The sequence below is a fragment of the Polypterus senegalus genome, chromosome 6, assembly GCF_016835505.1.
Source record: "Polypterus senegalus isolate Bchr_013 chromosome 6, ASM1683550v1, whole genome shotgun sequence".
NCBI classification, from domain to species: domain Eukaryota; kingdom Metazoa; phylum Chordata; class Cladistia; order Polypteriformes; family Polypteridae; genus Polypterus; species Polypterus senegalus.
The window spans coordinates 117,575,964-117,598,068 of NC_053159.1; the positions used below are offsets into that span (position 1 = coordinate 117,575,964).

The window sequence follows — 22,105 nt, forward strand, 5'->3', positions numbered from 1 at the left end:
GCACTGTTCTGGTAGCGCTAGGTGAAAAATGGGGACATATGTTTGGACTGCCTAAACTTATTAGAGAGAAAATTCTGCAAGAGGCACAATTCATTCTAATGATCATTCATCAATCCATTTCTAACCACCAGAGAAATAACAAGTTAAAAAATTAGTCCTTGTTGTCTTAAATTTATTGCAGGACTCTACTTTTTTCCCCAATCACAGACTGCCCATACTGAGCAAACCATTTACTAAAGCAAATATGTAAACTTTATAACAAATGTTGGATGCAATTTTAAATATCATCAGAAACTAGCTCTGTTACCCCCTGCTTCGCTTGGGAAATTTCCAATGACAATGGGCTTGTGTTTTACCCAGGAATTGTAGCAGGCTGGTACATCACAGTCTGACTAGCAAGGGGACACTTTAGTTCTCCACAATAATTGCTTGTATTTTACAACCAGTTCCCAACTTCCCGGCCTCACCTATAAACCATTAAACTTAACATTCTATGAAGCCTATGTATTTAAGAACGCTCGAAATTCCAGTTGAAGGCAAAAGAAAGATATGTAGTATAGAGTATGTGTAAAGAAATTGTACCTGCTTAAGCGATTTAGGTTAAAGCTTTGTTCATGGGGAGAAATTTGAATTTAGAAATGTAGTATCTTTGTCTGTTTTCCTCTTTGTTAATCATAATGAAATGTATGCTTTCTCAGGTGAACCAGAATTCAAATATATTGGTAACATGCATGGCAATGAGGTAGTTGGCCGTGAGCTGCTTTTGAACCTCATTGAGTACCTCTGTCGAAATTATGGCAGCAATCCTGAGGTCACCCAACTTATTAACACAACTCGCATTCATATTATGCCTTCCATGAACCCAGATGGTTATGAATTAGCACAAGAAGGTGAGTGCAGCATGCTACTTTAAATTTATGAAAAATGTTCCTTGAAGTTATTAGCAATGCATGGTTGTGTGATTCAGTGTTCAAGTAACTCTGTTCAAGTCACAATTATGAGACTGTAATTCATTGAGAAGCTAAGTTTGGATAAGATGTGGTAATTTAACAAAGCATTCAGCTTGTCATTCTATTGTTTACTACAATTGGGCTTACCAAGGTAAATCTTTAAATGACAAAAGAAAAAAAATTGATTTATAAATACCAAAAGAATTTGTTTTGGAACCGGTATCAATTTTATTATGATAGGTCTAGGTGAGCTGCTTATAATGCTGTACTGTGTTCACATTTGACAATATGTCTTTTTAGAAATACTAACTTTTTCAGTAACAGGAAATTTTAGGGAATTTTTCCAGTCAGCGTTTTTTGAATACCAGTATCACATTTGACTGCAAATGGTTGGATTAACACAAAGATGATGCACCTTATTTAAATATTTTACCACAATTTAATATTTTTTTTTCCTTTCATCTTTTTTTAAATGTATTTAATCTAAGCTTTTGGAGTAATGTGGACCCTAAATCCCCTCCCAGCAACATTCAGTGCAGGTCATGAAAACACACTAGAAAGACATATAGGACAAACACACTTGTGTGTACTCACTCAAACTACACAAACAGAGAGTAATTGATTGGTCCTACACTTATTTTTCAGGTGTGTGAGAATATTTAGTATATTGTGGTTGATAGGCAATGTTTTGCACACCAAACCCTGACCACACAACTGTTGCAACCAAATCTTGAGTTCAGAAAAGATCCTTTTATTTTCAGAATTTTTTTTTTTTCCAGCATTTTCCTTCGCTATAATGTTATTCTTCTTCCTCCTTGACTCCAGATGAGTTTTGCCCTTATTCAGTTCCCAGTTCTGACTGACCCTGAGCTGGAGAGAAGAGGGTTCTTTTTAATGCTGTCAGTATGTCTCAAGCACAGCACAGGAGCACACCCAGGTCAGAAGCATAAGGCTAGTCACCTCCCAAGAGCTCCCTCGTTCATTGAAACACATTTCCCATGCAGTCCTGTGGACGTCCATTCAAGAACAATGCTGGAGGTGTGCTAACACCCACTGTAATAGTCAACACATTATTCTGGCAGACAGTCCTCACTTTCCCATCTATTAAGCTACTTCATGTCCAAGAAAGTTAGCGCCAACCATCCTGGCCACGTTTGCAGTGCATCCACACCCTCCTTCACAGTACCCTGAGGGAAAACCCATATGGTCACAGGGAAAGCCTGCAAACTTCATAAAGTCATTGGGCTGGGGTTCAAACCTAATCTGAAGCTGCGAGACAGTGACAATAACCATAATGTTCCTCCTTAAAACCTGCTCTTATTTTAATTAGTATGTTTTATAATTTCCCAGGTGTTTAGAGGGCCGGTGTAATTTATTTTATTAGTAGTACTCATTTTTCAGTGGGGCTACATCAGAAAAGCAGTGTAGCACAAGTGTTGTTTAAAGAAGATTACATTTAGTAGTTTATCATTTTTTTCATGTTTGTTTTTAATATTTTTTTTTACTTTTAAGGGGACAAAGACACCACTCTGGGAAGAAATAACAGCAATAATTATGACTTAAACCGCAACTTTCCAGACCAATTTACCTTGATTTCTGATCCACTGCAACCAGAAACCATAGCTGTAATGAGCTGGCTCAAATCATATCCATTTGTTCTCTCAGCCAACCTACATGGAGGTATCAATGATGACTGCTAATCTTGTTCATTTAATTCTATGTGTGTGTATATAATAGTTTCCAAAAACTGATGCAATTCCACATTCTTTTTCCAGGTGCCCTTGTAGTAAACTATCCATACGATGATGATGCAAATGGTGTCAGAGCTTACAGTAAATCCCCTGATGATGCCTTATTTAGGATGGTGGCGCTTGCCTATTCCAAGGTAAACTAGATAGTCTGGTATTACAGTGATCCCTCGCTATATCGCGCTTTGACTTTCGCGGCTTCACTCCATCGCGGATTTTAAATGTAAGCATATCTAAATATATATCACAGATTTTTCGCTGGTTTGCGGATTTCTGCGGACAATGGGTCTTTTAATTTATGGTACATGCTTCCTCAGTTTGTTTGCCCAGTTTATTTCATACAAGGGACGCTATTGGCGGATGGCTGAGAAGCTACCCAATCAGAGCATGTATTACGTATTAACTAAAACTCCTCAATGATATACGATATGCTTCCCGTGTGGTGCTTGATTGTTTGCTTTTCTCTGATTTTTTCCTCACTCTCTCTGACATTCTCTGCGCCTGATGGAGGGAGTGTGAGCAGAGGGGGGACAAAGGCTGTTTGCATATAGGATACGGACGCTACTCTAAAAAATGCTGGTTTATCGTGGTGCTTCGGCATACTTAAAAGCCTAAAAGCACGTATTGATTTTTTGATTGTTTGCTTCTCTCTCTCTCTCTCTCTCTCACATTCTCTCTCTCTCTCTCACATTCTCTGCTCCTGACACGCATTCCTTTGAAGAGAAGATATGTTTGCATTCTTTTAATTGTGAGACGGAACTGTCATCTCTGTCTTGTCATGGAGCACAGTTTAAACTTTTGACTAAATGGTGTTATTTCATGTCTAGAGGGCTCTAATAATGTTAACAGTGTGGGAGAGTTTATAAGGGCTTAAAATATATAAAAATAACCATACAAACATATGGTTTCTACTTCACGGATTTTCATCTGTTGCGGGGGGTTCTGGAACACAACCCCCGCGATCGAGGAGGGATTACTGTATACAGTATATGTAAAATCCTAAGTCTAAAAGTGCAACGATTTTATGTCACGTTTTTTGTGCCATTTTAAATCAGGATTGTTTTAAAACCTACATATATATGTTTGGTATCATTCTTTTCAGAATTTATCAAACTTTAATGTGATGTTGTTAGATCTTCAGATTCTTATTCTGTTTTAAAATTATAAACTAAAATATCAAGAAAGTCGTGGTTTTTATTTTTGATCGAGTAAACTTTCACAGGAAAAAACTATTTAAAAAAAAAAAAAAGATCTATTCATAACACCAATGTTTGTATGTAGGTGATTTAGTTAGCTGAAGGTCGAGACGCCAGAGGCACCAGGAAGGCTTGCCCCCCTAAGATATAAATAATTTTTTAAAAACATTGAGCTGCTATTATTCATTTCCAGAAATAAAGGGCCTTTTATTAATTGGATAGTTGTAATAAAATGTCAACCAGTCAATACGTAAAAGGAGAAGTTTGTACTTTCTAGTACTGCTGTGTTTGAAAAAGGGATACATACTATATAGGCATGTGTGTATAGATACAGCATATATAAAATATGCTTGAATGTAATTTAAGTCTGAGTTTTTCATTCTTGTCTTCTCTATTTAGGAAAATTCTGCCATGTCCAAAGGTCACCCTTGTCCAGGTCCATTTTCTCATGAATATTTTGAGAATGGCATTACCAATGGAGCTCATTGGTATAATGTACCTGGTGAGTACATGTTTCTTGTGTTTAGAGAGAGGTTACTGAGCCAGTTCATCCAGGTGTTTGATCTTTCCAAAATAAGATTTGTTTGGGTTTGAAAAGGTCATTGAGTGATAAATAACTGGTCACTTTCTGTTCACCTATCGATTCTAAAGTATCTGGAATCAAGAGAATTATGTTGATACTAGACATTAAGCCCGTTACAATAACAGGGGCTAGAACAGTAGTGCATAAACAGGAGGATCTGTTTATTTTAAATGGCAAGGGACCTTGTATGTGGCTGTAATATGCGTCACTGTATTGTGTACCTTTAATTTTCTTTCGCAGTAATACTGGTTTATATTTCCGTAAAATGCTTGTAATTTTCTCTGACAGTAATACAGTGGAACCTTGGTTCACGACCATAAATCATTCCAAAACTCTGGTCGAAACCCAATTTGGTCGTGAACCGAAGTAATTTCCCTCATAGAATTGTATGTAAATACAATTAATCCGTTCCAGACCGTACGAACTGTATGTAAACATATATTTTTTAAGTTGTTAAGCACAAATGTAGTTAATTATAACATAGAATGCACAGCGTAATAGTAAACTAAATGTAAAAACATTAAATAACACTGAGAAAACCTTGAACTACAGAGAAAATAACACTGTGTGTTTGTGTCTCTCTGGCACGCCTGTGTGTGTGTGTCTCTCGCGCGCCTGTGTGTGTGTGTCTCTCGCGCGCTGTATGTGTGTGTGTGTCTCTCGCGCGCCTGTATGTGTGTGTGTGTCTCTCGCCTGTGTGTGTGTCTCTCACGCCTGTGTGTGTCTCTCGCCTGTGTGTGTGTCTCTGCTGTGTGTGTGTGTCTCTCGCGCGCGTGTGTGTGTGTGTGTCTCTCGCGCGTGTGTGTGTGTGTCTCTCGCGCGCCTGTGTGTGTGTGTCTCTCTCTCTCTCGCGCCTGTGTGTGTGTGTGTGTGTGTGTGTGTGTGTGTGTGTCTCTCGCGCGCGCCTGTGTGTGTGTGTCTCTCTCTCTCTCTCTCATGCGCCTGTGTGTGTGTGTGTCTCTCTCTCGCGCGCCTGTCTGTGTGTCTCTCTCGTGCCTGTGTGTGTGTCTCTCTCTCGCACACACGGCTGTGTGTGTGTATCTCTTTCTCTCTCTCTGCACAAACACGTGCGGCCCTGCGAACACCTCGACGCGCACAGGGGTTTTATTAAAGAGGATTAAAAATAACCTTTTTGATAAACTTTCTGCAATAGAATATTTTTATAATAATGTATTGCTTATGATTCAAAGATGTTTCTTTTGATAATCTGTTCTTGCATCTTGGATACAACCTACTCTGGTTCAGACTGATAAGTAACAGAATAATTTTCATTTTAATTGGATTTTAATTTTAATGACATAGTTAGTGCTCCTGCATATACCTCTAAGGTCAGTGTGAGTTTTGCATACCCATTCCATGACTGTATTTGTTTTCTCCATTTCTGCCCACATGTTAAAGACCATTAGATTGAATGATAACTCTATAATTGTCCCTGTAATAGTAAGTGCAGTTGCATGCATATATGTGAGGTGCATTCCACCTGGCATTAAGTTCAAGTTTATTGTCATGTTACCTCCTGCCCAGTGTTGTCAGGATACTCTCCGGCTCCCCACAACATTATGAGCACTTTGAAAAATAGATGGGCAGATTTTAATTATGATTGTTTGGTTTAATATCTCACTTGATATTTTAAATTAAAATGCCAAACATTAATAATAAACACTTTGTCAGTTCATTTGAAGATTTCTTAGGTTTACCCAGAATTTGGTTATGTACTTTACTTTGCTATAATGACAAGTTGGAATATGTTTCATATTTGCTAATATGGTAACTTTTCTTTTTTAATACATGCCCAGATAATTTGTTCTATGCATGATAAACCTTTTTTTTTTACTTTAGGTGGAATGCAGGACTGGAATTACCTTAACACTAATTGTTTTGAAGTTACAATTGAGCTGAGCTGTGTTAAATACCCCCTGACTGAAGAGCTTCCCAAATATTGGGACCAAAACCGGAAGTCACTGTTGCAGTTTATTCATCAGGTATATATTGGAGACATTCCTGTATATACTTTAATTACATTTTCATCTCATTTAGTTCTCCAAACCCCTTAAAGTTTTTTTCAAAGCTATGTCAGAACAATGTGATGAGACCATATTTTATTGTATGCAGTCATCAAAATGAAAACATAACAATGCCATCTTTCGCATATGTAGTTTGGAGACCATATTAAAAAAGCAGTTAGATTCTGATACCTACTAAGTAGTTAAGCCTGATACAGTATAAATGATAACATGAAGATATCTAAAATTGCTTTATTGTCATAATTGAAGGGCAAACAAATTACCCTTTATTCCTGTAGATAAGAATAGTAATAGCTTTTGCAGAGTTGTCTGTATTACTAGTTGGCACTTATTTGTTTACACACAGGTACACCAGGGAGTTAAAGGTTTTGTTAGAGATTCTGTTGATGGCTCTGGAATCTGGAATGCCACTATTACTGTAAAAGATATTGACCATCCAATCACAACTTACAAAGAAGGGGATTACTGGCGTCTCCTTGTTCCTGGAAATTACCAGATAACTGCTTCAGCACATGGGTGAGATTTCTGAAAAAACTTACATTTGTGTCTGTTATTATATCTAAGGTTCTCTTCACTTTCGTGGCATGTTTTATTCCTTGTAATAGATAAAATTTGCATGAAGCTGTCGAACTTTTAACCTTTACAATTTTAAGGGTACAGATAAAAATTACAGACACCCTTCTTTTGTATAAAAATATTCATAGTGGGGAAAAAACTGGCAAAAACATTTTACTTGCATAACTTTGAATTTATAAAGAAACTAAACATCATTAGTCTTCTTAATTTACCAGATACTCTTGCACAATGTGAAATTAAAAGTATATGTAAAACACATGAATTTTTGGCAGAAAAATACAAAGTTAACAATTAAAGACCCAAGGAGGTTCATACTACAGTTAGCTTCAATTACAAAATACTAGTCTAAGAAAACTAAGTTTGGAAAATCATTGATAAAATCAGCACACCCGTGGATATCCACAAAGACAATAGAGGACAGAATTCAAATAAATGTAAAGTTTTAAATGTTAGAAGTATACCTTTTAGATATTATTATATAGTTTGGGAATGTCTGGAGATAGAAAGTAGTCTTTATGATAAATACAGTGTGCACAGGCAATTTAAAAAGGCTAAAAGAGCCCTCTGCTACAGTGTACTGTATGACATAAAAGTCATTAAAGCATAGGCCTTACATTTGATAGTCTTTAGTAATAGAGTGTTGTACAGTGTTAGCCATTATGGATGTAATGAGAAGTCAAGCAAAATGACACCTGTTCGAGCTATCTCAAAAACTTGCATATTGTAATTGTTTTAGTTAGCCAATTAAAGGTGTCATTTTGATTGACTTCTCATTTGATAATCTTGAAATAACGAGCTGTAATGGCCTAAATAGTTTGTTCTCCTCAATTCTTCTCTCTCATTTTTAACCCATAGTGCAACAATTAACAAGACTGCTTTATTGCCTTTTACTTTTCCAGCTATGTTCCACTTACAGTCAATGTGTCTGTTAATGACGGTGTGGCCACACAGAATTTTCTACTAATGCGTGTAAGAAATGAAGATAAAGAAATTCTTCCGAATGAGAAATTCCAGAACCTAATTAAGGAACTTTCATCTGAGCATGGATTAGAGAGTCTTGTTTTCAGCTCTGCATCTGATAATGACTTTCACCGCTATCGCCCCTACAAAGACCTCTCAGAGTTCTTAAGGGGTCTCACTCTCAACTTCCCAATGATCACCAAGCGTACCAGGTAAAGTATCCTATTTATCTTTTAACTTCTGATTATATTGTAAGCATTATTTTCTGTTCTGTGACACCACTTATAACTGGTCGTAAAATTGTTTTGAAAATAAAGTGTAATTTAGGTGAAGAATACTGAATTAAATTTGCAGAAAATGAATGTAGAATTCAACTTGAGAGAGGCTAGAAGATAATACAGTATTTCTCTTATCTCCAAGAACAGTGAGGTTATGAGACATTTACTGTTTCAACAGACTCACTAGTCCTTAAAAATGAATGTTTTTACTGTTGGCTTTGCAAATTCTAAATACCTTTTTAAAATTCCTTCCTTTATGAAGGTTATGAGTTCTTTCTCATTTAATGTTAACTGCATTTGTACTGTTGACTAAAATTAATATGTTTGCAATCATTTTAGCTTGGGTCAAAGTGTTGAAATTCGAACTATATGGGCTCTGGAACTGTCAAATAAACCTGAGGAGTTGGAACCTGCAGAGCCAAAGATACGTTTTGTTGGTGGAATCCATGGTAATGCACCCGTTGGCACTGAGCTGCTATTGGAATTTGCCTTCTTCTTGTGCGTTAACTATGGCAAAAATGCTGCTGTCACCAAGGTATGTTTTAGTTATATTGCAGTGAAGCACTCATGTTATTTTGTGTGTGTATATATAGGTATATATATATATATATATATATATATATATATATATATATATATATATATATACTGCTCAAAAGAATTAAAGGAACACTTTTTAATCAGAGTATAGCATAAAGTCAATGAAACTTATGGGATATTAATTTGGTCAGTTAAGTAGCAGAGGGTTGTTAATCAGTTTCAGCTGCTGTGGTGTTAATGAAATTAACAACAGATGCACTAGAGGGGCAACAATGAGATGACCCCCAAAACAGGAATGGTTTAACAGGTGGAGGCCACTGACATTTTTCCCCTCCTCATCTTTTCTGACTGTTTCTTCACTAGTTTTGCATTTGGCTACAGTCAGTGTCACTACTGGTAGCATGAGGCGATACCTGGACCCTACAGAGGTTGCACAGGTAGTCCAACTTCTCCAGGATGGCACATCAATACGTGTCATTGCCAGAAGGTTTGCTGTGTCTCCCTGCACAGTCTCAAGGACATGGAGGAGATTCTAGGAGACACGCAGTTACTCTAGGAGAGCTGGAGAGGGCCATAGAAGGTCCATAACCCATCAGCAGGACCAGTAGCTGCTCCTTTGGGCAAAGAGGAACAGGATGAGCACTGCCAGAGCCCTACAAAATATCCTCCAGCAGGCCACTGGTGTGAATGTCTCTGACCAAACAACCAGAAAGACTTCATGAGGGTGACCCAAGGGCCCCATGTCCTCTAATGGGCCCTGAGCTCACTGCCCAGCAGCATGCAGCTCGATTGGCATTCGCCATAGAATACCAGAATTGGCAGATGCACCACTGATGCCCTGTGCTTTTTACAGATGAGAGCAGGTTCATCCTGAGCACGTGACAGAAGTGAAAGGGTCTGGAGAAACCATGGAGAACATTATGCTGCCTGTAACATCATTCAGCATGAGCAGTTTGGTGGTGGGTTAATGATTGTCTGGGGAGGCATATCCATGGAGGGTCACACAGACCGCTACAGGTTTGACAAAGGCACCTTGGCTGCCATTAGGTATCAGGATGAAATCCTTGGACCCATTGTCAGACCCTATGCTGGTACAGTGGCTCCTGGTGCACGACAATTCCTGGCCTCATGTGGTGAGAGTATGCAGGCAGTTCCTGAAGGATGAAGGAATTGATACCATTGACTGGCCACCACACTTTCCTGACCTAAATCCAATAGAACACCTCTGGGACATGCTGAAAGACTACCTTCACATTGCTGCCTTCCTTGCAACTGCTTTTTCCGACGGTGCTTCGCATACTTAAAAGCCCAAACACCCCTATTGATTTTTGATTGTTTGCTTTTCTCTCTCTCTCTCTCTCTGTCTCTCTCTCTCTCTCTGACATTCTTTGAAGAGGAAGATATGTTTGCATTCTTTTTATTATGAGACAGAACTGTCATCTCTGTCTTGTCATGGAGCACAGATTAAACTTTTGACTAAAGGGTGTTATTTCATGTCTAGAAGTAATGTCTAGAGGGCTATAATAATGTTAAAAAACATATTTAGAAGGTTGTAAACAGGTTTTCTATGCTCTTACTGTGAAAATATTCTAATTTATAAATAAAGAATCCTACTTTGCAGAAATGCATTTATCGCGGTAGAGTCTGGAACGGATTAACCGCGATAAACGAGGGTTTACTGTATATAAAAAAACTAGGCAAAGTATTGCACCTAGCAATGTATTTGTCCTCTAAATATAGAGAAAAGAATCTACTTATTTACCTTATTTTTCCCTTGAGTTGAATATTATGAAGTAGTCAAAAACACTCCAAAAATACTGTGCTCAGGCACAAAGTGACTTTATAGACAATGATTTGTATTTCTTGTGTTACCATACAAAAGCATGGAATCTACATTGGCAAATGTGTCTATATGGTAACAGCTCTCAAAGCCACCTCATAACATATTTTTTTGTACTTTTTACAATATATTTAAAATTATTTTTTCCTGTAAATACTTTGATTGCATTGATTCACCTACAATTAAACCATATTAAACTAAATATTTTTCTCATAGCTTATTGACAACACCAGGATTGTAATTGTTCCACTAATTAACCCTGATGGTCGAGAAAAGGCACAAGAAAAACAATGCACTTCAAATGTGGGACTTGTGAATGCTCACGGCAAGGACCTTGATGCTGATTTCTTTGGTGAGACTGACTTTTGTTTTAGCATTGCTCAGTATCCTCCTCCTCAAACGTATTACTCCTGGAAAAGGCAGCAGTAACCTCATAATAGTATGCTTGCTTGCTCTCTTTTTTGTAAAGGAAATTCCTCCCAGCGGACTACAGAGATTGAACCTGAAACTGTCACTATGAAGAATCTGATTCTTCAGAAAGGTTACACCCTCTCAGTTGCTTTGGATGGAGGCTCAGTTTTAGCCACTTACCCATATGATAAACCAGTGCAGCCAGGTAAAAACAAAAAAAATGCAACCAATTCATTTGGGATTTCTTCAGCTTTTTGTCTTTTCTGGTATTGCACAAATTGGACTAACTGGTTATGATGACAATTTAACTGTGAATGTGTTAACTGATTTTATCAATTAGTTTGTTAGTCTTGACCAGGAAATAAGCTTTTCCTGTTAGAGTTGGGACATTGGCTAACTTTATTACTATGAATTGACATAATGATTACAGTAAATTGAATAATAAAATGTATAAATTGTCAAATTTGCTTTCACAATTAACTTTAGTATCAATGAACCGATTAACCTGCACTGTAAAAATGTATATGTCACAAAATGACTAGATTTTGAGTACCATTTTTTTATAAAGCACTTGTTTAATTGTACTGTGCCTAGTCTGTTTCCTTATTTAGAAGTTTATTTTAATTATGTCATTTATAGTTGGTAATGAGGATACACTGAAACATTTGGCTACTGTGTATGCCAATAACCATCCTACTATGCACCTTGGACACCCTGGTTGTACAAATAATGCAGGTAAGTTAATTTTCCAAACTCTACCACCACAAAGAACTTGTACCGTCTACTTATAAATATAGTTTATAAGACAGGGCTATATTATATACAATACTTTATAAATCCTCAGGGCTTAGAAATTTGGTTTCTCCTTGACTTGCTGGAAAATGGAGGCTAATTTATTTTTTCTATTATTTGCAGATGAAACTATCCCCAGAGGTGTGTTACGTGGGGCAGAGTGGCACAGTCACTTGGGCAGCATGAAGGTGAGATTTAGATCACTGCTAATTTTTACATTAAAAATCTTTATGCCTCTCTCTAATTTTTGAAACTTTTGATATGTATGCTTCTCTCTAATTTTTGAAACTTCTGATATCATGTCAGAGGGCAGAGCAATTCTTTTCAAATTTTATTTTCACTGTCTGGTTTATATTTGTATTCACATTGAGTAAAACATGAGATAGGCCTTAGATTGCTATGAGAAAGGCTCAATGTTTCCTAAAATGTAAACCTGTACACTACTTTAGAAATAATTATATGAGCCATTAACCATGGTCTTAATTAAGCACATGAAAACAACTATGCAAAAACTCAGATTACATTTATCTCCTTGAACAGCAGGAATTGTTTTGAAGAGACAAACTCAGGAAAGGAAAAACAGACATTAAATGAAATGGGAAATGAATTTCAAGCCCACAGAACCACTTTCATCTTCTTAATCTAAATTACAAAAAAACATGTTTAAAACTATAATCCTTGTAAGGTATTAACCTGTGGGATTCATGGCAGTATGCAGTTTAATTGTATTACTGGGTTGTAAATGCATATTCTATTATAGTATGAAAGGAATCTGATGGAAATAACCTTATGCCTAATTGGTTAGCCAAGGAGAAGGAATCTTTCATTAAATCTTCCCCTGAGATCTTTACTGTGCACACCAGTTGCAAGTAATTACAACAAAATAAATAGAAATCATGTGATTCAGTACACCGTTTGAATGTTGTACAAGTATAGGAGTCGGTGAGATGCTACGGTCAATTTAACTCTTACAAGATGATTGTAAACTCCACCATCTCTAAAGTTCACATAATTTAATCCATGGAATAGAATAAGTTCAGTATTGGGACTTTTGTGATATGTGTATTGACAGCATATGTGTTTGTATACTTTAAACAACAACCCTTCCTTTTGCTTATTGCCAGTTAATAAACTTCGGCCCATCCACACTAACACATTTTTCATTTAAAAACTCAGACATTAGTCTCTGTTTTCACCTTTTTTACACACTATCCCAGTGTTTTCAACCCCCATAAATGAAGACTTTTGAAAACCATCTTCTGAGCTGTATACTTTTCTGAAAACTGAATTGCATTGTGTACAGGCAAAAATGCACCTATTATATGTCCTTTCCCTGATTAGATCCTGCTTACTGTCGTTTCTGATTAACAGACATAGATCAATTTTGTCTGACTTTGGCTTCTGTCGATGATAAATGCAAAACACACTTTTACGGAAAACTATTCTTTGAATTTACATCAGTAGTAATAATGGAAATTTTAAGTATTTATGTTCTTCTGCCTTGCACCCAGTTCTTGCCTGGGACAGGCTCCAGCGTCCTCACGGCCATGCTTAGTATAAAGCTGGTTTAGAAAATGGATGGATGGATTACTACTAAAAATCATCATCTTTATTATTTTTATTATATATTAACAATTTTCATTTGTTTAAATCATTTCCTCTAGAATTACATGTCGTGTTTTTCATCAGTTATATGTTCAAGCTTCAAGCCATAGCCAGTCAATAAAGTTGTAACATTAATTTATAAGTCCCAATACTGAAAAATTAACTTGGTTTTACTTATTCCAAAAAGCAATGCAGTTTACAGGCTGCACATGCAATGAATTACATGTTTGAAAGCTTATACTAAGCATATATACAATATATTGAGGCAGTAGGCCGGGAGTCTGTTCCAGAAAGAGAGATTAGGTAATCCTGGATCTAATAAAGAGTTCTGGCTTGCTACAGCACAGTTACGCAACAGCGCATTAGCCAGTGCCAGGACACCAGATTTCAATCAGCTCACACAATCCAGGGTTTAGAATGCATTTCATGGCAAAATTAACAAGCCCTGCTCAGTTGAGCACTGGACAATCGATTGACCACGGACTACATGTCTGGTAAATGGGACAACAACCTTCATACCAGAAGAGCAAGAGGTGCTGGTGGCAGTACATAGAGATTATAAGCAGAATTAGCAGCACATTCCAAGTAAGGGAGATGGCATGAAGAAGTATCACTGAAAGAATGAATGCTTAAATCAGTTAATCAGTGAAATCCATGTTACTTGAAGCATTATATGTGCTCAAGTAAACATTATGTTATGTTTATACAATATTGGTTGAGTCGTTGTGATGAGAGATGTGGAATGTTATTCTCCCTGCACTTAACTCTGTATTGTCCTGTAATTACATAGCAAAAGAAACCAAAGGTTAATTACCTTTTTGTACAAATCTGCAACAGAAGATTCACAGTGCTCACTCTTTTGATGGTAACCTATGATATTCAAACTATAGCTCCCACTGGCCTCAACATTTGTTATTATGTGTGCAGCATCTCAAATTATCTTAAGAATGGATTAGAGGAAACATTGATAACTGTACTGAGTATTTGATATATATACTTAATTCATGAAAGCCATCAGCCAAATCGAACCACAGTACAATGCAGAAGTAATATTGTTTCCTTATTCCATTACAAAACTCCAATTCAAAACTGCATTAATAAGTATATTAGGTATAGGTTTCCAGTGAAGAATCTTCAGAGGCATTTCTGTAAAAGGCAAGCAACTACACAGAAGGGATGAATGAAGTTGGGCGCTAGTTCTACCAGGGGATGGATGAAGTTGAGCAGCCTGTTCCACCATTCAGTCTCTTTAATCCGTTATTATTGTTTAGAAGTATCACAGTAGTTTAAATTCAGTTATCCTACCTGTGACTCAGTGGAGTTCATCTTTGACAGTGTTTATTTATTTCTGTGTCATAAAGATAGCTAATATGTCTGTGAGGCATAACTTCCAAGGTAGGCATACTTTTGCAATTACTTTGCCAATATGTGTAGCATATCCAATATTGTGAGGAAAACTACACGTTACAAAAAAAAGAAAAAGAAACAAAGGGAGATAGATAGATACTTTATTAATTTCCAAGGGGAAATTCACATACTCCGGAGGCAGCATACTGATAAAAAACATTATTAATTAAAGAGTGATAAAAACACAGTGCAAGGTGGAGAGTGCGAGGCAGGTATAACGGTCTATAATCTTGTATAGTGTTAACGTGTAACCCCCCAAGGGTGGAATTGAAGAGGAATGATCTCCTCAGTCTGTCAGTGGAGCAGGACAGTGACAGCAGTCTGTCGCTGAAGCTGCTCCTCTGTCTGGAGATGATACTGTTCAGTGGATGCAGTGGATTCTCCATGATTGACAGGAGCTTGCTTCAGCGTCAGTCGCTCCGCCACAGATGTCAAACTGTCCAGGTTCGTGCCTACAATAGAGCCTGCCTTCCTCACCAGTTTGTCCAGTCCTCTCATGCAGAGAGCATCAGTACTGGCAGTCCAGTCCAGTTTATCATACAGCTCTACTCCCAGGTATTTATAGGTCTGTACCCTCTGCACACAGTCACCTCTGATGATCATGGGGCCCGGGAGGGGCTTGGGCCTCCTAAAATCCACTACCAGCTCCTTGGTTTTGCTGGTGTTCAGGTATAGGTGGTTTAAGTCGCACCATTTAACAAAGTCCTTGATTAGGTTCCTATACTCCTCCTCCTGCCCACTCCTAATGCAGCCCATGATAGCAGTGTCGTCAGTGAACCTTTGCACGTGGCAGGACTCTGAGTTGTATTGGAAGTCCGATGTATACAGGCTGAACAGGACTGGAGAAAGCACAGTCCCCTGTGGTGCTCCTGTGCTGCTGACCACAATGTCAGACCTGCAGTTCCCGAGACGCACATACTGAGGTCTGTCTGTAAGATAGTCCACGATCCATGCCACCAGGCATGAATTTACTCCCATCTCTGTCAGCTTGTCCCTGAGGAGCAGAGGTTGGATGGTGCTGAAGGTGCTAGAGAAGTCCAGAAACATAATTCTTACACCACCGTTGCCTCTGTCCAAGTGGGAGCGGGATCAGTGTAGCATATAGATGATGACATCTTCCGCTCCCACCTTCTCCTGGTATGCAAATTGCAGAGGGTCGAGGACATGGCAGACCTGTGGCTTCAGGTGGTGAAGCAGCAGCTGCTCCATGGTCTTTATTACATGTGACGTCCGAGCGACAGGCCAGAAGTCATTCAGCTCACCAGGACGTGATACCTTTGGGACTGAGGTGATGCAAGATGTTTTCCAAAGCCTCGGGACTCTCCCCTATTCCAGCCTCAGGTTGATGATGCGCTATAGGGGATTCCCCAGCTCCAACGCACAGGCCTTCAACAATCGTGGCGATACTCCATCTGGACCCACTGGTTTGCTGGCATGAAGTGTCCTCAGCTCTCTACTTACCTGGGCTGCTGTAATTGTGGGTGGGGGGAAACTCTCTTATGCTGGTATCATCAGAAGGATGGGTGGAGGATTCAGTACTCCGAGGTGAGAGTGGGTTAGGGGGGTCAAACCTGTTAAAGAAGTTGTTTATCAGGTTTGCTCTCCCCACGTCTCTCTCGGTGGTGGCATCCCGCTTCGAGCTTCAGCCAGTGATGATTTTCATCCCATCCCACACGTCCTTCGTGCTGTTATTCTGCAACTTCTGCTCCAGCTTTCTCTTGTACTACTCCTTCACCGCCCTGAGCTGGACTCGGAGTTCCTTCTGCACACGCTTGAGCTCATGCTGATCACCGCCTTTAAAAGCCCCTTTTTTCTGGTTCAAAAGGCCCTTGATGTTACTTGTAATCCATGGCTTGTTGTTAGCATAGCAGTGTACTGTTCTTACTGAAACTACAATGTCCATACAGAAGTTGATCTAGTCAGTAGTGCAGTCAACAACCTCCTCAATGTTTGCATCATGGTCAGCTCAAAGCCACAATATGTGACACTGAACATGTTAAGTTTTAGAGGTTTGCTCAGATATATTAAAGCCTCGGATGTAAAACGGTAACGTTCATGTAGAAACATCTTTGGCCATGCCAGAATGTTTTTTGGGTGTCCAATTGTAATTCTCTGTGCAGAGTTTAGAGAAGGAGTTTTAATGCTTATATGTCAATTGTTGGTTCAGGAAGGAGAACAACATTTTCAACTTTTTGTCAGCATTTTCTGCTTTTTAATAGTGCTTCTGGGATCAGAATTTCTGACAGGCTCATTTACAACTTTTGATCTTTATGATTGGATGCTCTGTACCCTTAAATATTGCGACCTCAAAGTCTTAATTCTTCACATTAAACCTGCTATTTGCAGGTTAGTTTCAGAGCATTGGTTGCCACAGTGGCAAAGGATCATATAGGTCTGGCTTAATTTGTTCCTGAAACATAGGTTTGGATAGATGCAGGTTTTCTGTAATGGAATTTGCCCTGATTTCCTTTGAATTCTAATTTACTTTAACCAGATTTCACACCAATCCTGTTTTCTGGAACAGACCCCGGGAATTGAATTAAGTACTTTTGAGAAAGGAATTGCATGTAAAAAAACAGTGTAATATAAATCTGTGTTTAATGGAATCTGCGTAGCTGTAATATATCATTGGATAGATTTTTAAGTGTTATGAGAACAATTATATGTGTCATGAGATTTTCACACCTAGATATTACTTGGCATGAATTTTACAGTGTAAATCACACAAATTCACAACTTTTTTTTTTTGGCACTATAGCTGTTTCAGTCTGTTACACTCAAGTCAATAAATGTTTGTATATAGTGTATGAGACTAAATACCAACACACATTGTATGTATTGTTTGCGACGAAACAAAACACTGCCAGTGTGAATGAATTTCATTGACTATTTATTAGCACAACATATTATGTATGTGTTTCAGTGCACAGTGTACGCAATTCAGTATATTGTTTATGAGTAAAAATATCACTGTATTGTGTTTGTGTTTCAGTATACAGTGTGTTTGTTTCAGTACACAATGTATGCATTTTAGTATTTGGTATATAGATTATGAAGAATGAATTAGATTGCAAACCGCACCTTATAGAAAAGTAATAATATTGTGAACTATATGTACAGTCAGTGTAGGTGTTGGTATTTTTGGTACTTTAGGTGAAATTTTGGTGACAATGTTCTGCGCATGCAAACCATTGGTTGAGGGGTTGCCAAGTCTGCACATGGAGTTTATGGTATTAAAAAAAAATAAAGATAAGGGTGGGGTCCTCTGTGTTAAGTGTGTGCATAGTTGTAACGATGCGGGTTCAGCTCCACGCTTCCATCAGTGTTCGGGAGCCCTTGCTGAGAGGGCCGTGGACCCGCTATACCACATTCCACCCCTCATAAGACTCCAGTTGCATGGGAAGGCTCCACACCACTGCCAACACAGTGCAACTGGAGCTCAGGTCCACAGCTCGGCCACTCTTCACTGCACTAAAACGATCCCACAATAAAACAAACCCAAGCCCCCTTAATTAAAACAGGACATTAAAAGAATAAGAACTTTAAAAGACATATAAAAACCAGCAATAAATAAATGTCCATTAAACAGTTCTGTCCATTAAATGTTCTCCTTCGGCTTGGGTCCGTGGGTTCCTCAAATAGTCGGGCACCAATCTAGCTTGCTGCTGTGTCTCCTCTTCTAGCCTCACTGCTACCTCATCACACCTCTGCCACCAAATGTGACGATGCTGGTTCAGCTCTACACTCCCATCACTGTTCGGGAGCCCTTGCTGAGAGGGCCGTGGACCCGCTATACCACATTCCACCCTTCATAAGACTCCAGTTGCATGGGAAGGCTCCACACCACTGCCAACACAGTGCAACTGGAGCTCAGGTCCACAGCTCGGCCACTCTTCACTGCACTAAAACGATCCCACAATAAAACAAACCGAAGCCCCCTTAATTAAAACAGGACATTAAAAGAATAAGAACTTTAAAAGACATATAAAAACCAGCAATAAATAAATGTCCATTAAACAGTTCTGTCCATTAAATGTTCTCCTTCGGCTTGGGTCCGTGGGTTCCTCAAATAGTCGGGCACCAATCTAGCTTGCTGCTATGTCTCCTCTTCTAGCCTCACTGCTACCTCATCACACCTCTGCCACCAAATGTGACGATGCTGGTTCAGCTCCACACTCCCATCACTGTTCGGGAGCCCTTGCTGAGAGGGCTGTGGACCCGCTATACCACAATAGTACTCAACACTGTCACCTAATTGGTTGAATAGCACCATGTACAGTGTCCATCTGTGCTGTTGTGCTGGTGGCATTGAACTGGCAGCCACACTTGTCTGCACTGAGCAGAAAAAGATGAGGTTCCTTAAAACTTGTTACAGCATTATTTTTGACAAATATCATTAAATAAAAAAACAGGTGTTGTCTGATTTTATTTCTATAACAATTTTTAATCTCAAAAAAGTCAAAGCAAACATCACTCAGTCAGTCAATCAGAATTGCATTTTTTATATTTAGAGAGAGAGATCAGAATAAAATCTAATTTATGAGACACATAAGTTTTTAGAATTGGGCAGGCAATCTAACAGCTATTTCCTCAGTTAAGCTTGCTAAACAATTGTTAATCTTTTGGATATATTAGTACATTTCAGTAATTCACATTAAATGTTTTTTTTTCTGTGGCCTCTATTTTGTTAAGGGAGACAGGCATGTAGTCTATTTTAAATAAGATTTAGAGCTGTATGTGCCCCTGATTTCTGATTTATTTATTGAAATTCACTTCTTAGTTTGATTTTTCAACTTGTGATGTTGCACTTTTTTTAATATTGATGATATCAGAAAATGGTAATTATTAGCCTATGAAACGGGCATAGAATCTTGGCAAAAGACATTCAACAGGAGTTTGAGACAAGGTTGAATGAAATGCTACTGTTCCACAGATTTGAAGGTGATTAAAGACTTGTTTTAGTTTTAGATTGGTTTAAATAATTTTCAGAATTTTAACCAACTGAATTTTCATGTGGAGTTTGAAGTTTACTTGCTTTGGTGTGCCCTCCTATTTATTTTGTCTGTATGCTTATTTTCATGCACAGGATTTCAGTATGGATTTTGGTCATTGCCCTGAGATCACTGTGTACACAAGTTGCTGCCTCTATCCCAGTGCAGATAAGCTTTCTACTCTGTGGTCAGAAAATAAGAAATCATTGCTGAGTATGTTGGTTGAGGTGAGTTTTTTGTATCTTCCTACACGTGCACACACCACTGATATACATGTGAAATAAAAAAATCCAAGAATTATATAAATGTTCTCTTTAAAGCAGTTCTTTCAGTTTTGAAAATTAACAACAGACTAGGGGTATCTCCCTATAAGCATACGACAGGTAACCTCTTTTATCTACGTTTATCATAACAAGTGGAGTTGAAAGTGTTAAACATAATCTTTTATTCTGTAATCAGGTGTGAGTAAATATCATAAACTGTCATTAACAATTGTTATTTTGTGAAAGAAATACATTAAAATGGACCACCCCTTCATTACCATTTCCCCAAGTCAGATTTCCAGGGGATTCAGAGCCAACCCTAAGCAGCAATAAGCTAAAACTAGAAATAGAAGGCATACCAGTAAATCAGAGGATGCATAAAAACCACTGCCTCATGAATACATTTAGATGATTTAGACATGAGTAGCAAAAAAGAACCAGTTAATCTAGATAAAAAAACAAACCTAAGTGTACTTCCTGAAAAAAAGGTTTATTTCCTTGACAGGCTGCTTAACTATTTTAAACTATGGCATCATCAGGAGATTGTTTGTGGATTCAGCAGTTAATGAACTGAAGGAAAGTGATCAGTGGCAAACACTGCTATCACCTATATAGATTTTTTTATAATTGTCTATAAAGGTGCAAAGCAGCTAGTTGACCTAGATCTGAAAAAAATTCATTAATAAAGACTGTGATCCCCAAAGCTTCATTTTTTGCTCAAACTATATATACCCTGGAGTTTGTGGTTTCCTTTATTATGTACAGCTGGCCAACTTCATACATCATGAAGACCTTTGAGATCCTAAAACAGCCACGACTCCTGGTTTCAGAACATCTGGATCCTTACAGATCAGACAAATATAGGTGAGGAGGATGCTCTCAGCTACATGCTCCATAGAGCTTACTCCCATTTGGACAAAGCCTGTACCACAGCCAGTATAATGTTCTTTGACTTTTCCAGTGCTTTTAACCTATTATGCCTATATTAAGGCTTTAAATCTTGATGCTCCTACAGCCCCCTGGATCATGGACTACCTGACCGACACACAGCCGTCTGAGAAGCTAAGGGACTGTGTATCAGAAATAGTGATGTGTAATGCTGGAGCACCTCAGAGAACTGTTCTGTCTCCCTTCCTGTTTACCCTCTACACAACAGACTTCTAGCACAATATCAGTGCTTGCCATCTACAGAAATTTTCGGATTACTTGTCCATCAATAGGCTGCATTAATAATGGAGATGAGTCGGAGTACAGGAAAGTTGTGGAGAACTTTGTCAGAAACCTGCAACTAAGCATCAAGACAAAAGAGCTGGTGGAGGATTTTCTACATGCCAAGAAGCCTCTAAGACCAGTCACCATTCAGGAGCAGGCATGCAAGTAGTGCAGAGCTATAAGTACCTGGGGGTTCACATAAACCATAAACTGAACTGTTCTGACAACACAGTGGTGCTATACAAGAAGGGCCAGAGCAGTCTGTACTTGCTAAGGAGTCTCCAGTCTTTTGATGTGTGTAGTAAGCTGCTGAAAATGTTTTACCAGTCCATAGCAGCCAGTGTAGTGTTCCGTGCTGCAGTCTCCTGGAGAACCAACATGAGAACAAAAGAAGCAACAATGCCTGAACAAACATATCAAGAAAGCATGCTCCATCACAGGGCAAACACTGGAAGTTGTTGTAGAATAGAGGACGATGGCAAAATTGAATGCCATCATGAAACATCCCTTCCAGGAGGAACACTCTTAGAGCACTTTTAGCCACAGGCTCATTCCCAGACAGTGTACTAAGGAGCTCCTCTGGGAGTCTTTTTTGCCCACTATCATCAGACAATTCAATGCTTCCACCTGATCTGCTTGTTAAATGTATTGTTTTGATTGATTGATTGATTGGCTGTATTATCTGTTTTGTGAGTTTGTATCCTTGTTTTTTGTTTCTTAATTTCCCTA

General features: G+C 38.4%; 1 protein-coding gene across 1 annotated transcript in view; it reads left to right on the forward strand.

Annotated features, from left to right (window-relative positions):
- Positions 1–22,105, forward strand: part of cpda (carboxypeptidase D, a) — an 80,699-nt gene that overhangs the window by 39,072 nt on the left and 19,522 nt on the right. The window contains exons 6-18 of the mRNA XM_039756908.1: positions 699–890; positions 2,463–2,630; positions 2,726–2,835; positions 4,294–4,396; positions 6,317–6,459; positions 6,848–7,017; positions 7,977–8,249; positions 8,655–8,850; positions 10,912–11,047; positions 11,165–11,311; positions 11,746–11,841; positions 12,022–12,086; positions 19,997–20,128. Coding sequence (XP_039612842.1) covers positions 699–890; positions 2,463–2,630; positions 2,726–2,835; positions 4,294–4,396; positions 6,317–6,459; positions 6,848–7,017; positions 7,977–8,249; positions 8,655–8,850; positions 10,912–11,047; positions 11,165–11,311; positions 11,746–11,841; positions 12,022–12,086; positions 19,997–20,128 — 1,931 coding nt within the window. The remainder of the gene's footprint in view (positions 1–698; positions 891–2,462; positions 2,631–2,725; positions 2,836–4,293; positions 4,397–6,316; positions 6,460–6,847; positions 7,018–7,976; positions 8,250–8,654; positions 8,851–10,911; positions 11,048–11,164; positions 11,312–11,745; positions 11,842–12,021; positions 12,087–19,996; positions 20,129–22,105) is intronic.